The sequence below is a fragment of the Panthera onca genome, chromosome A2 (assembly GCF_046562875.1).
Source record: "Panthera onca isolate mPanOnc1 chromosome A2, mPanOnc1 haplotype 2, whole genome shotgun sequence".
NCBI lineage: Eukaryota > Metazoa > Chordata > Mammalia > Carnivora > Felidae > Panthera > Panthera onca.
Genome location: NC_138340.1, coordinates 42,675,071 through 42,689,479, shown reverse-complemented (window position 1 = coordinate 42,689,479; position 14,409 = coordinate 42,675,071). Strand labels below are relative to the sequence as shown.

Genomic DNA, 14,409 nt, shown 5'->3' with positions numbered 1-14,409 from the left:
TTTATCAAAATAAAGGAAGAGTGAAACAAAACAAAAAACCAAACTTATCCCTAATGGTCTTTACTTCTGAAATTTGATTTCAATTCTCTCTTGTACCCAGGGACATTTGTCTTTTCTCAGTGGAGACAATTAAGTAATATCTCTTATGACCTTCCCATGGGCTCCTTATTCCCCAAGTGGGAGGCATCATCTACGCCCCTGCTGAGTATTCACCAATTTCTGGAAATTTACACTGGCAAAAAAACATTGTTTTTTATTCAAAAGAGACTATTTTATTTTAAAAATGCAGTCAGTGACTGTGCAAGCTTCAGGGCCTTAAATAAGAAATTATTTCCTCAACAGGTTTCAGATCTGTGAGCTCAGACAATTTACATTTCTCTTCAACACTTACTAAGAACTCACTCATTTTTCAACTTACCTAAAGCAACCAAAACAGACTGTAGCATCTGACATTAAAATCTGCTCTTTCCAAGAAGCATATGGAATTAGAATTGATGGAGTACAGTTGATACTTAAAAGATTGATATAGTTAAAGGACAGTTAGATCAAGGACAGTTACTTCTGATTGCAACAGGTCAAGCATATCTTTTCAAAAATTATTTTCTGGGGAAAAGAAGTTTCTCTAAACTACACAGGGATCTATTCGTTACCATCAGTTAGTGAGATATGCTTCTTTACACCAGGGATTGGCTTCAAATATTAGAAGGTAAACTCCAAGAAGTGGTTAAGAAAATGCAATCTTGTCATAGAATATTTTTTAAATGAATTTATTTTTATTCTTAGAAAATTGGTTAAAAACTTCATACATAAGTATTACATGTGATCACAGCAACTCTATTTAAAATTATCAAAATCTAATGGTTTTGGAAGATAGTAGCCTAATCACATGACTCATATATTAAATTTTATAAGGAGCTTTGGACAGTGTGCAGCAAGTGGTATGGTGTCCCAATCCCTTAGCTGGCTCCATTGCTTAAGATACTTAGGGAAAAAGTCCAGGGATTCTGAAACTTTCTCCTACACTTGCAGTGCCTGAGACAAACTCTACTTTACCTGAAGCTCAACTATTTTATCTGATGACTCACTAGTGGATTAACTACTAGAGGGTTGGGCCTTTCTGTGTGCAAACCCCTGAAGCAGCTAAATTCCTATGACCAAACATCTCACCTAAAGGTACAATTCTACTGAACCAAGTCCATACCCTTTACCACTTGGGAACTTGTGTGTATGTGTGTGTGTGCGTGTGTGTGTGTGCGTGTGTGTATGTGTGTGTAGAACCCAGTCTGATGACCCTTTGTTTCACTTAAACATCATGGTCATTTATTTCCCTTGAAATATATATTTGCTTCTCTTGAAGAGATCTAGCATGTTTAGTCATTTTTCACATCTTACCTCCAAATACACTGAATTATTTCCTCTCATCCTGGACACTCTATTAGCAATCTACCTGTGGATCCCAGCAACCAGAGAGCTAAAGATACAAATCCTGTTACTAATAATGATTAATCTACATATGTAATAAAGGAGTTAGGCAAAATCAAACACTTTAAAGGAATATCAAAAAACTGGAAGAAAGACTAAATGGTTCCCACAGGGGAAAAAAATTGTAACAGAAAACTATTTTAAAAAAAGGTCTCTATCAGTCAGGGTCCCAGCAGAAATTCAATAGTTCACACAATTTGGATAGTGCCAAGAGTTTTTAGGAAAAAAACTCTTTCAGGGCACCTGGATGGCTCAGTCGGTTAAGCGTCTGACTTCAGCTCAGGTCATGATCTTGCGGTCCGCGAGTTCGAGCCCCGCGTCGGGCTCTGTGCTGTCAGCTCAGAGCCTGGAGCCTGCTTCCGATTCTGTGTTTCCCTCTCTCTCTGCCCCTCCCCCATTCATGCTGTGTCTCTCTCTGTCTCAAAAATAAATAAACGTTAAAAAAAAATTAAAAAAAAAAAAGAAAGAAAAAAACTCTTTTAAAAGATGTAGGCAGAATATATGGAGTGAGGGGTGGAGGGAGCAGTTAATAGAATTTCATCGGAGAGGATTTTGTGGAGAGAGCCTCCCTGGGAGGAATCAATGACAATGAACACAGTCAGCCTGCAGGGAGGGAATATGGAGAATAAATACACCCACCCTCGTCTATTGCCAGAGCTTCCCATTCGTTGAAACAAATGGAAGTTTGAGGGTAAGTGGTTCGCTGATGTTATCCATATAAGTCAGCTTTCCCTATCAGATAGCTTGTGGGGAGTAAATCTGGCAAGCAAACTGGAAGAGAGATGGTCTAAGAGATGGTTCAAGAATGGTAGTCTAAGAAATGCACCAGAATGTTCTAAGAGCTTTAACCATGGGTGACCGGAGGAGTAATTGTGTTGATTAACTAGTGAAGCATATACATTCTTTCCTAATTAGCATTATCATAAAAAAAATCAAAGGCATTCCTCTGTAGAACTCTTGAAGTTCCTCCACACCCTTCACAGAACCCTGAGAACTTAGCCCCTGCCTTTGGTTTAGGGCATGACCACTGTGCCACCACCATGGGACTCCCAGCCTGATCCCTCCACAAAACCCATCTCCATTCCTCAGCTGTATTTTCTCTGCATGCTAGGAAAGGGTAGCTCAAATGCCCTGACAACTCAAGCGTGCTTCAGTTTTCTTTCTGCTGATAGCATCGCCAACCTCCCACTGCTACTGGAAACATTACCATGCAGGGAAAAGAAATTAAGCATTAATTAATTTCTTTAAAGCCAGAAGAGGAGAAAGCATTTGAAAGTGGAGTTACTATTTAAATGAAAAATTCAAACTAACAGTATATGTACAGGGGCTCAAGTAATTGTTGATTTAATGGTCTAAGAACAATGGAATTTAATTCGTAACAAGAAAGAAATGAACAGACATTTCCCATTAGTAGCGCACTTACCGAGAATGGTTACGTGAGTTACATCAGCAACACTGTCCAGGGCAGTTTGAGCTGAACAAGAGTAAATACCTTGGTCCTCTGAGGTGACATTAGATATGGTCAAATTAGGTCCATCAATAATTATCCTACCAGTAAAAATAAATGAGTATATGATGAGGATGAAAACAACAGAAACAGCAGAAATATATATTCAAAAATATATATTCCCTATAAAAAAATTCAAGGAAGAGTTAAAAAAAACACACACACAGCTTCACATAATGCAAATTTTATTAGAGAGTGCCACAGGTGAAAACTGGGGACATGGGGTTACTGGAGCATGCACAACTGTCTACACAGCCATGAAAGGGATCCGTTTGTTTTGTTTTAATTATTAACTCCAACCATCTGTGATGCATGGAGCAGTGACACAACTGTGTTGCCTGGTGTTTCTGAAGACTGTATTCTTCATTATAATAGCTAAGATACATGTGAATAATTCTTAAGGTTTGTGAAGGGAATCACCTACATAGGATCAACTGGGGGCTTCTTCCAAAGGGACATTCCTGAATCACACCCCAGATCTACAGAGTCAGACTGTCTGACACAGAGATTGACAATCTGTTTTTGACAAGATTGCCTTTCTCCACCCCTCCACTCCCCTAGCACACTGCACATCCAATAGATCAGATAACAATTAAACCATGATATTTATTTGAACAGTAGAGGGCAGACTAGCACTTCTTTTTGCAAATCATTTGCACCGAGCTTTTTACCATTCGCCCTATTTTGCCAATTTGTAATCCGGTTTACTACATGGAAATTTCCTTACTATAAATTACACTTTTTACCCTATACCTATGTACTGTCAACTTAACTATTTAAGCACTTTTAGAAAAATTAAGTTCCACTAAATATCAATTATATTTAAAGACTTTTGCTATTTAGTTGAGATAAATAATGTGTTTGCAGAGAAGGAGCGAAACTCATACAATTGACGTTTCTTTTGTATTTTTGAAGGAAAGAGGGCACAAGTGAGCGAGGGGCAGAAAGAGAGAGGGAGAGAGAGAGAAGAGGGGCTCACCAGAAGCAGGGTTTGCGCTCACCCAAAGAGGGGTAATTGACATTTCTGATGTAAAACTCATTTAACCTCTTTCTAGATAAAAGTCTCAGGCCCCTCGTCTACCAGTAAGGAGAAGGTGTCCCAGCAGAAAGTGAGAGACAGAAGCTTCCTAATGGTTCCCTTGAAATTTAACCGAGACCTGTGATCTCTGCGCCCTGCTAGATGTCCATGCGTGCTCCTGGCCCCAGTCAACCTCAACAGCAAGAGTTACTCCCAGCCATCTCCACTCCAGTGATCTCTTCTAAGAAATTCTAGCTGAGGTTACTGTTGCTCACCCCTACCCTAGGGAAAAGCTGCAGAACATCTGTGTCACTGGCTTAGTTTGCTAAGACACCCAGAGGTTCATTTGAGTGTCAGCCTCAGCATCCTGCAGAACCTATTAAACTCGGCCATACAGAGGATGGCTGGAGTTTCTGGGATCAGGGCCTAAATATGCAGGTCACATCACCCACAAGGCACGAGTCTCTGACTCCCTTCATCACTGAAGCCTGGAGGTTATATGGAAGACACCAGGTAACTAGGCAGCAGTGACAAAAGAGGGAGAATATGGGGAGATCTGAGCAGTTGACAGATTGACTAAGACCTAACCTAAGGGTGAAGATCTCTGTTGCAATATGTAGTCTTTTAGGTCAATAATTAATCTCCTCTTGTTTCAGCGACAACAGTTCCAATACATACGCTCCTTTCCACAAATTCATATATACGGGAAGGATGAGATGGAATAAATTAAGTACCTAGCTGAGACCAATGCCTCTGCATAGCGGTGGTGTAAGCACGCACACACACACACACACACACACACACACACACACACACACCAATAGGGGCCAAGCATGTCAGAGAAATGAGATAAACCAAATGTCTGGAGAAATTAGTACAAATCATGATCACTAAATTGGACTGAGTATTTTCTAAGTGCTTGGAATGTTAACTCATAATAACCCTGTGGAGGTATCTTAGAATGTAAAGTTAAGGCACAGTGAAGTTAGGGAGCCTGTCTAAAGTCAGAGACACAATAAGTGGACGAGATGAGATTTAAATCCAGGCTGCTGGACTCCAGAGTGCACGCTCTTACTCACCACACTGCCGCAGTCTCACGGAAGGAATGCACAAACTATCTTCAGGTTTACTTTTTCAGAATCATGAATAACAACACAAAACTGCAGGGCAGGTTCGGCTAAGGATGGTCTATTTTTAACCCCTACTAGTCACAATGCAAAAGGGAGGAGAGCTAACTTCTGCATGCTTTTGAAAGATAGCACAGGCATTCAGTAAATGCTGAGTCTTTTCTCTCTTTGATGGACTCTGATATTGTCCGATGCTATTCAATATTGTCTGATGCTATCCAGCATCTATTCACACTTCCTTCTACAGTCTCTCTTCTATATATTTTTTTTCTGTATTCTCTACACAGAGATTAGGAGGCTTAGAAGCATAGCTGTCTATACATTCTAACTGGAAGGACTGTAGGTATAATTTAGGTTCTGCCAATGAGATAGACTCATCTGAGTTTGGGATGTAAAAGGGTGATGGGGAGTGCCTCCTCTGGGTCCCTGTGAGCAGACAGCGACTCTGGAAGACCCAAGAGCTGGCATTGGTTGATGTCACTGCCAGCACCAGTGGCGTGAGGTGGCTGTAAAGAGCAGCATTTTTCAGACCTTTGGCTTACAGCTGCAGTTCTATGTGACAAAGAACCCAAAAGTTTAGTAAGCAGCTTCCGTTAGGCCCATCTCTCCCAGTCTTCCCAGTGGTTTGGTAAGCATGCACACTCATGCAGTACCTCTGTCTCACACATCTGGAATGGACTCTATTTCATGCACTAACAGCAAGGTACACATTCTATTAAAAGTCAGTAGCAAAAAGAAGAAGATAACTATGTGAGAGAAAACCCAAACAGTGCCCTGTATTACCTTTCAAACGCTGCCCTGATGCCAAGACTTTGGGGCCCCCGGGTGGCTCAGCCAGCTAAGTGTCGAGCTTGGGCTCAGGTCATGATCTCACGTGTGTGAGTTCGAGAGAGCATCAGGCTCTGCAGTCAGCGCAAAGTCTGCTTCGGGTCCTCTGTCTCCCTTTATCTGCCCCTCCCTTTCTCTCTGCCCCTCCCCTACCCTCATGAGCACATGCTCTCTCTCTCAAAAATATATATTAAAAATAAATACATAAATACTGCCTTGAAGACTGAAATAAATTAATCAGTTTTTATATTTTAATTCAGCGTGAATACTTTTACAACTATTTGTTTTTCAAGTGCTAGGTGTTAATCCCAAATATGATGACACAGCATAAGACTGTACCTACCTGCCATCCTCTGTGGCATTAATTTCAAAGCCTTCTCCATTTTTACTCCAGGACAACTTCAAACTATGTTTTAAATATGGGTCACATTTGCTCTCACAATGTAATTCAAGTGTATGCAATTTGGGGACACGAGGATTCTTAGGAGAAACTTGAAGTTTTGTAGCATCTGTTTTTACCGAACAAAGAGACTCATTAGAACCATAAATCACAGCTTACTTCGTAATCAAGTGCCTGCAATTTAATCAACCAAAATTGTCAACGTAATAGTCATATCTTCATGCAATGTTTTTTTGCACTGTAATTTCTTAACATCATATTTCACTACTATTTTCTTTCCATCAGGCCCAAACATCTGAGAAATTAGAGTGGAAGTACTAATTAATATCTTAGAAATTCCCCATACGACTTCTTGGGCCAAAGAGTAAGAAGAGTGTGACGAAATAGATGTCTCTAGATGCTGAAAAAATATGATTTCTCCTTCTAGTGCTTTTGGTCATGTGATCAAAGCAATGTAAGGGGATAAAAGGCAATGAGTTGATTTTCTATTAATGTGTTTATTAATAATTCAGAAACCAGAGGTATGGTAAAGCCATACATGGGTGATCTATCAACATAAAGGTGGGAAATGAGAACATAAGCCCTGTGAAGAAGGGGTTGTGTCTGTTTTGTTACAGGAAGTTTCCCCATAGCTCAAAAGGGACCCTGTACACAGTAGGCATTCAACACATATTTGTTGAATTTCTTGTTGAATGAGGTATGGTGAGTGATTTAGAGTATTAGTGGTATTAACAATATGAAGCTCAAAAATGTAGCTACAAAATTAAATATATCAAATAAATTAAATTCAAATTCAAATCAAATAAATTAAAAAGAATCATATTTGGATGTCTTAAAAACATTTGCTCATTATGACTGTTTCAAAACATATGATCCCAGGGGTGCCTGGGTGGTATAGTTGGTTCTATGTCTGACTCTTGATTTTGGCTCAGTTCATGATCTCACCGTGGTGAGATCAAACCCCAGTTGGGCTCAGCACTGGGCGTGGAGCCTGCTTAGGATTCTCCCTCTCTCTCTTCCCCCACGTGCACTATCTCTCTTTCTGTCACAAAAAAGAAAAAGAAAAAGAAAAAGAAAAAGAAAAAGAAAAAGAAAGAAAGAAAGAAAGACAAAGAAACAAAGAAAGAAAGACAATCTACTCAGTTAAAAAATATGTACATATGATCCTTACCCTTAGAGGCCATATTAAAGGTTCTTTACCCTGTTGTGGCATTTGGTGACTTTCTCAGAGGCCAAATCTCATGAGCTGACCCCCAATTCCACAATTACATTTTAACATTTGCTATCTACATGATACTCCATGAGCTGATTAGAAATTGAAAGTGATAAAACAATTTGATTATTTGGTATCCAAGGCATGAAACTTGAAGACACTATTTAATTGAATTTAATTATAAGTGAATTATTAAACATCTATTCCTATTTTTAAATTTAAAGTCAGAAATCCACTTAATAATAACAGATACTACTTAATAAGCATTTATTCTATTTATGAGGACTCTGCAATAAAGTTCACAGTCATGCAACACTTTATAATTATAATAAGTCTATAAATATAAATATTTTCACTTTACAGGGAACACAAGGCTAAAATGAAATTAAGTAACACCAAAGTTTACTAACTGGTAAGGGCTTTAAGCTGCAGTTTGAACCTCAATTTGGCAGAGACCAAAGCTCTTGCTTTCTTTTTTTTTTTTTTTTAAATTTTTTTTTTTTTTACGTTTATTTTTTTTTTTGAGACAGAGAGAGACAGAACATGAACGGGGGAGGGTCAGAGAGAGAGGGAGACACAGAATCAGAAGCAGGCTCCAGGCTCTGAGCCATCAACCCAGAGCCCGACGCGGGGCTCGAACTCACAGACCGCGAGATCGTGACCTGAGCTGAAGTCGGACGCTCAACCGACTGAGCCACCCAGGCGCCCCCCAAAGCTCTTCCAATCACTATGCTAGATAGCCTTTTACTCAATCCAACTCTTGACATTTTTTATATGCAAAATTGTGTTCTTATATTTCATTGGCAAAATTGCTATATATTCCTTACATATAGAGTGGATATTTAGAGCAGACAAAAAGTTCATGGCCTTGTCCATCCCTTTGTCAATTAGCAGTTCTGAGGTCCACTTTGCATCAAGTGCTGTGTTGGGCAAGAAGAATGTGAAGGTTCATTTGGATTCAAGGCTTCCCTCTCCTTCACTTTGAATCTGGCTGAGTTGTTAAACTCTGATATAGGCTGGTTTTATAAAGTCTAAAAAAAAATCACCTTCACTGACTTCACAAGGGCATTTTGAGAATTGTATATGACACTTAAATATGGGGGAAGACATCATAGTCAAGCAGACATAGTAGGGGTATATTTACATGCTTTAAAAATATAATCCGCAGGGTTGGCGTGTTGGATAACTTAGGGTACAAAAAGAAACAGATACTGTAAAAGACTATAAGACAGAAGAAAAACAAGGAAGGAAGGGTATGTGTGAGAAGAGAGACAGAGAATTATAAACACATCAGTAAAGACAGACAATTGAACAAATATACCCTGTTCTCTAAGCAGCAGTAGTGATAGGCCATGATGATGATGCACCACAAGAAACAGATTCTCCCTACAATCACTGTAGGATCTTCCTATTATGTTTTCCTGAAAAGAATTTTCTGAGCAATTTTAAAATCAAAATGTCAGTGAAACCCAGGACTTTGTTTTGAAGAGAGAATAAACACAAAGCTGTTCATGAGGTTTTGTCAAACCTTTCTGATTCTATCATGCCCCAATCTTTAAGAAGCTGAAGTTTGATGAGTTCATGAAACTTTTAGCTCAAAGTGTTGATTGCCGATGACATTATGTTGAGTTGGTTATTGAAATAAAATAGTTACAGAAATACCCCCAAATAGGGCATTTTAAAATCTTGCTGGTCATCCCCCAAACACTTAGGTCCCTTTTAAAATTATAAAAAGAGGTGAACACGTCATCAATATTTCCTATAATTTTAGTGATGGTCTTTCAGATGAAACATAATCTGGGAGTTTCGAAATACAGTCTAAAAATTTTAATATGCACTCAAATTTATATCATATTGTCTCATTTGGGAAAAGGACAAACTGAACCTATGTGAGAATTCATGCAAAGTAAAAACAAGATAAAAGTACTTCTAATATCCAAATTGGCTGTCACAGCAGTTTTTCCTTTAGCATTTTCCACCCAACAAGAGTATGAGCCGGCATCGTCTTCTGTGGTTTTGTTGATCTGTAATGTGCCATTTTCATGGATATGGTACCGTCTACCTTCAAGGGGTTTCGCTTCATCCACCTTCTGCCTATGAATATAGAAAGCATAAATCATTTTAGATGTGACAGTATTATATTCTCTTTTTTGAAACTGGTTGCTGATGTCATTTAAGCTTAGCCCTTCTAGGAGCTCAGAAGACCTTATGTTCCATCGGGGTTTATATTTTCCCCCAAATGGGTCCTATCCTAGGTGTATATCATACCTGTCCAAACAGCCAAATAGGCTAGAGGAAATCCTGGACCATGTTCTAGGCTTCTGCTGTATTCCTGATAGCTATGAGGACTGTTTTGCGTCTGTCCTCACAGCTTAATAAATATTTTCTGGTTTATTGATGGTGAACTCTTTAGTTAATGATTGCTTCAGGGTACTAAATGGGAAAGCTAGTAATTGAAAGAGATAATGAACCTTCTGAACCTCCTGCCGTCTGGGGGAAACATTGGTCATTCAGAAATATTACAGGCCAGGAAGTAGTTCCTGTCCTGTGGACATGGATTACATTTACCCTTATCAACCCAGAGCCATTTTCTCCTCCATTCATCCATTTTCTAAGCATTTGCTGCCAAAACTTGATTTATCCAGTGTATTTCAACATAAGACGCTGCTGGAGCAAAAAAAAAAACAAAAAAAAAAAACCAAAGCATAAACTCTGGCTGCTGTTCACACAGGACTTTCTAGAGCTGAGACTAGGGTAAAGCCAGTGAGGCACAGAAGCAAAATGTAAGCGTGGCCAAAAAAACTCAGCACTCAAGACGAATCACATTTTAATGAACTATTTTTAAAAATAAAAATAATGCAAAAAATCCAATTTTTAAATCTTTTTTTTAAGTTTATTAATTTATTTAGAGAGGGGAGGTGGGGAGAGGGACAGACAGTAGAGGGAAAGAGAGAGACAATCCCAAGCAGGCTACACACTGATGCGGGGCTTGATCTCACAAACCACGAAATCGTGACCTGAGCCAAAATCGAGAATCAGACACTTAAATGACTGAGTCACCCAGGTGCCCCAAAATACCCAATTTTTAAAGAAAGATCTGATCCTGCACTTTAATGACCCCACCTCCCCATCTACCCTCTAGTCTTGGCCTTATAGAGCAATGGCAGACTTATTTAAGAACAGTTTATCCAAGCTTTTCTGGTGAAGGAACAAATATGGCAGATTCACACAGGTGTTTGGACTTGTCACCCCAATCAATACATTGAAATTAAATTCAAAATACACGCTGGAAAAGTTTTAAGGGTATGTGTTTGGAATCAAATTCAGGCTTAGATAATTATTTAGAAAATACCCAAAACAACCACAAAAAAGTACAGTCAATTCTGGACAACATGGGTTTGAACTGTGTGGGTCTACTTACACATGGATTTTCTTTCAGTAACTATCTATATTGGACAAATTTGTGGAAATACACAACAGTTACAAAAAACTCACAAACTATGTAGCCTAGAAATATGGAAAAAACCGTTAAGAAAAAGTTGGCTATTATTGTAAGTATACAGTATGTAATACATATAACATACAAAATGTGTGTTAATCAACTGTTTATGTTATGGGTGAGGCTTCCAGTCAACAGTAGGCTTTTAGTAGTTGAGTTTTGGGGTAAACAAAAGTTATACACAGAGTTTCAGTCACATGGGGGATCAACCTGTAACCTCCACAATGGGCAAGGGTCAGCTGTAATATATGACTTTTGATGTACCCAAAATGCAAAACCAAGTCTATCTATATAAAATTGTCTCAGTAATCACTTCAATTCTTTCCTTTCCTTTGTAAGCAGAAATGGCTCTCTCCTAATGATTCCAGGAGAGGTAAGTAATTAAGTTTGCTATCTTATTTCTCAGAGGCATTGGCTACATGGAACAACAGCACGTCACATGATGGATGAAGACACAATGAATGAAATCTACCACTCACATTCTCTTAAGAAAACCCTGTACCAGCTTACCAGGACACTATGGCCTCGGGTGAAGCAAAGTACTCGCAGTGTAAGAAAGCACTGTACCCAACCACCGTAGCATAGTTTTCTTCATCTTCAGTTTGTATCAGTGGACGAACATCTATTTGAAAATAACATAAATACAGTTGTGAACGTTCATTAAGAAATAATGTGCACAAATTAAAATTTTCTACATCCTAGTCACATTAATAAAAATGGGAGACAGCTGAATAACACAGTATAAGGTTTTGAGTTAGAAAAATATCCAAATTCAATACACTTTTGAAAGTTTAATTTTAGTAGAAAGGCTAATGCCCACACGCTAGATTAAAGGTGCTTTGATGTTTCTCCCCATGTTTTATATGTTGAGAATTCAGTCCACTTGTGTGTATGACCTTGAACATCTTCCTTTAGAAAGTAAACAGTCTGCTCCCAGACTGTTACTTACCTACAACATCAATATTGGCATTGGCAAGGATAGTTCCATGGACATTTGAGGCTTCGCACTGGTACACAGCAGTATGATTTGGTTGTAGGTTGGTAAAACTGATTTCGGTGGGGGAGAAAACATCACCAGCAAATGGATTTTCTGCAAGAGATTAAAGAATGTCAGTATGATAAAAAATGTGATATAAAATATTTATACACCAATTATTAAATGTGTCACACAGTATTTATATTTTAAGGCGAGTTTAGGGTGAATAATAGTTCACCGAAGCCCATTTTTAGAATTTCTTACCATCAACCATGTTTTTTTTTTTTTTCCTGACCCTTCTCCAATTTCAATCTTCCTTCAAATTAATATTTATTGCTAAAATATTTGTTGATCTCAAGCTCATTGCCTCTCCATATCCATACCCATAAATAAAATTTCAGATTTTCCATTTGTCGTTCAAGTCCCACTATAACTAGACCTTACTCTCTCTTGTAAATTTAGGTCCTAACACTGCCCTGCACAAATCACATGAATCAACACAGAGTGATCTCCCCAACCCACCAACATTGGCCCCTGTGTTCCCCCTTTGACACTTTTATTCCTCTATTTGACTTCTCTGCCCTTGTGCAATTTTCTGGTGTGTACTGTTCATTTCAGTTATCTTGCTTTGCTATTCAACCACTTTGGCTACACAACTTATATATTTCCTTTTCACAGTAAGACTAAAGCCTTCTTGGGATCAGGGGCTAGATTTTCTACTTTTTGGCAATAAATGCTACCTCACTCCTGATCCAGGCATAATTCTGGAAATACCTTTGGGAGCTAAGAACATCTAACATTTCTAGTAGATTTACAAACGGCCAAAGAACTCTGTTGGAAGTGGCACATGCATTGTCTCATTAACTCTGCTCAGAACCTGCAGGGTCAGCACTAATATGGCCACTGTGGAAGAAGGGACTGGAGTCTGGACAAGTGAATGCCACCTCCTACAGCATTTGGCCACATGCCAGATCTCATTGCTCCACTATGACACTACAAACAAGCAGTGTAAAGGAAACATATTACCTAGGAATGTCAAGTGAGGGACACAGATGTTAAAATTTTTTACTTTAAATGACATGACAAGATTACCCATAAACCTAATTTTTTTCTTATTGTGTCTCTATTATATAAAATAGTGACTATACTAAGTTTTGGTTTGTAGAAAATGTTGAGTATTGTTTATTGAAATAGAAGACTTTCCTTATACATTTTTTCCTGATAGTCAGAAATGAATATATTTTTACACTTGACTATGACTCCACATAAGCAGGACTCTGACTGTGCATTATGCACTGTGTTCTCAGTGCCTGAAAAGCAGCTATCACGGAGGAGGCAGTCGGGAAATATTTCCCGAAATGACTGAAAGCCATTTATGTTGGGTGGCATTTTATTTCTAGAAGGTCCCTGTGGTAGGCAGAATTATAGCCCCCAACAGATACCCACATTCTAATCTCTATCAGTAAAAAAATATTTAACCTTACATGGTGAAAGCGACTTTGCAGAGGTAATTAAGGTTAAGGACCTTGAGATGGAGGGATTATCCTGGATTATCCAAGTGGGGCTGATGTAATTACAAGGCTCCTTAAAATCAGAGAGCCTTCCCTGGCCATGGCCAGACAAACAGAGATGCTTATCAAAGAGTGGTCAGATATGCAACGACGCTGACTTTGAAAATGGAGAGTCATGTGCCAAGGAATGTGGGCTCTCTCTAGGAGCTAGAAAAGACAAGGAAAGGGATTCTCTCCTAGTTCCTCCAGAAAGGAACACACCATGGCTGACAACTTTATTTCAGCCTAGTGAGGCTTAGTTGGACTTCTAACCTGCGGAATTGTAAACTAATACAAGTATACTATTTTAAGTCACTAAATTAGTGATAATTTGTAGAGCAACAGTAGAAAATCGATACAATCCTGCAGAGTCGTTTCTCTCTTGAGAACTGTCAGGAAGAGGAGCTCTCTGAAGTTCTTCAAGGCTGCAAAGGACTGAGTCTCTGAAACGATTCCGCATTCCTATACCTGATGCCCAGCTCTACAACTGTCAGAGCTAACCCCATCACTCTCTTTAGATTCCTTATACCATCTTCCCATGGGTAAACCCTGAATCAAACACAGCCTTACAAAAAGAAGAAATGAAACCAGAGCCTCAGGTTTGAGATGAGTAACAGCTGAGCATGGCTTCGTGCCATCCTCTGGGATAGGTACCAGAAGCTGCAGCGTGCTGCTGCATACAGGCCAAGGCTAGCAGGAGCTCCCAGGATTCAAGAAAGCCAGTTCTCTATCAGTATCAAGCAAAACACACTAGGTGTGCCATAAGTTGTCTTTGGTCACCTCAGTGAGTGATAATGCAATACACTGTG

The 14,409-nt window shown here is 39.0% G+C and overlaps 1 protein-coding gene across 11 annotated transcripts in view; it reads right to left on the bottom strand.

The window, feature by feature from the left end:
- Positions 1–14,409, bottom strand: part of CHL1 (cell adhesion molecule L1 like) — a 199,854-nt gene that overhangs the window by 24,467 nt on the left and 160,978 nt on the right. For all 11 annotated transcript variants that reach the window (XM_060631573.3, XM_060631571.3, XM_060631579.3 and 8 more), the window contains 5 exons: positions 12,024–12,164; positions 11,585–11,696; positions 9,503–9,669; positions 6,306–6,471; positions 2,906–3,030 (listed from right to left, as the gene is read on the bottom strand). In XM_060631573.3, the coding sequence (XP_060487556.3) occupies positions 2,906–3,030; positions 6,306–6,471; positions 9,503–9,669; positions 11,585–11,696; positions 12,024–12,164 (711 nt within the window). The remainder of the gene's footprint in view (positions 1–2,905; positions 3,031–6,305; positions 6,472–9,502; positions 9,670–11,584; positions 11,697–12,023; positions 12,165–14,409) is intronic.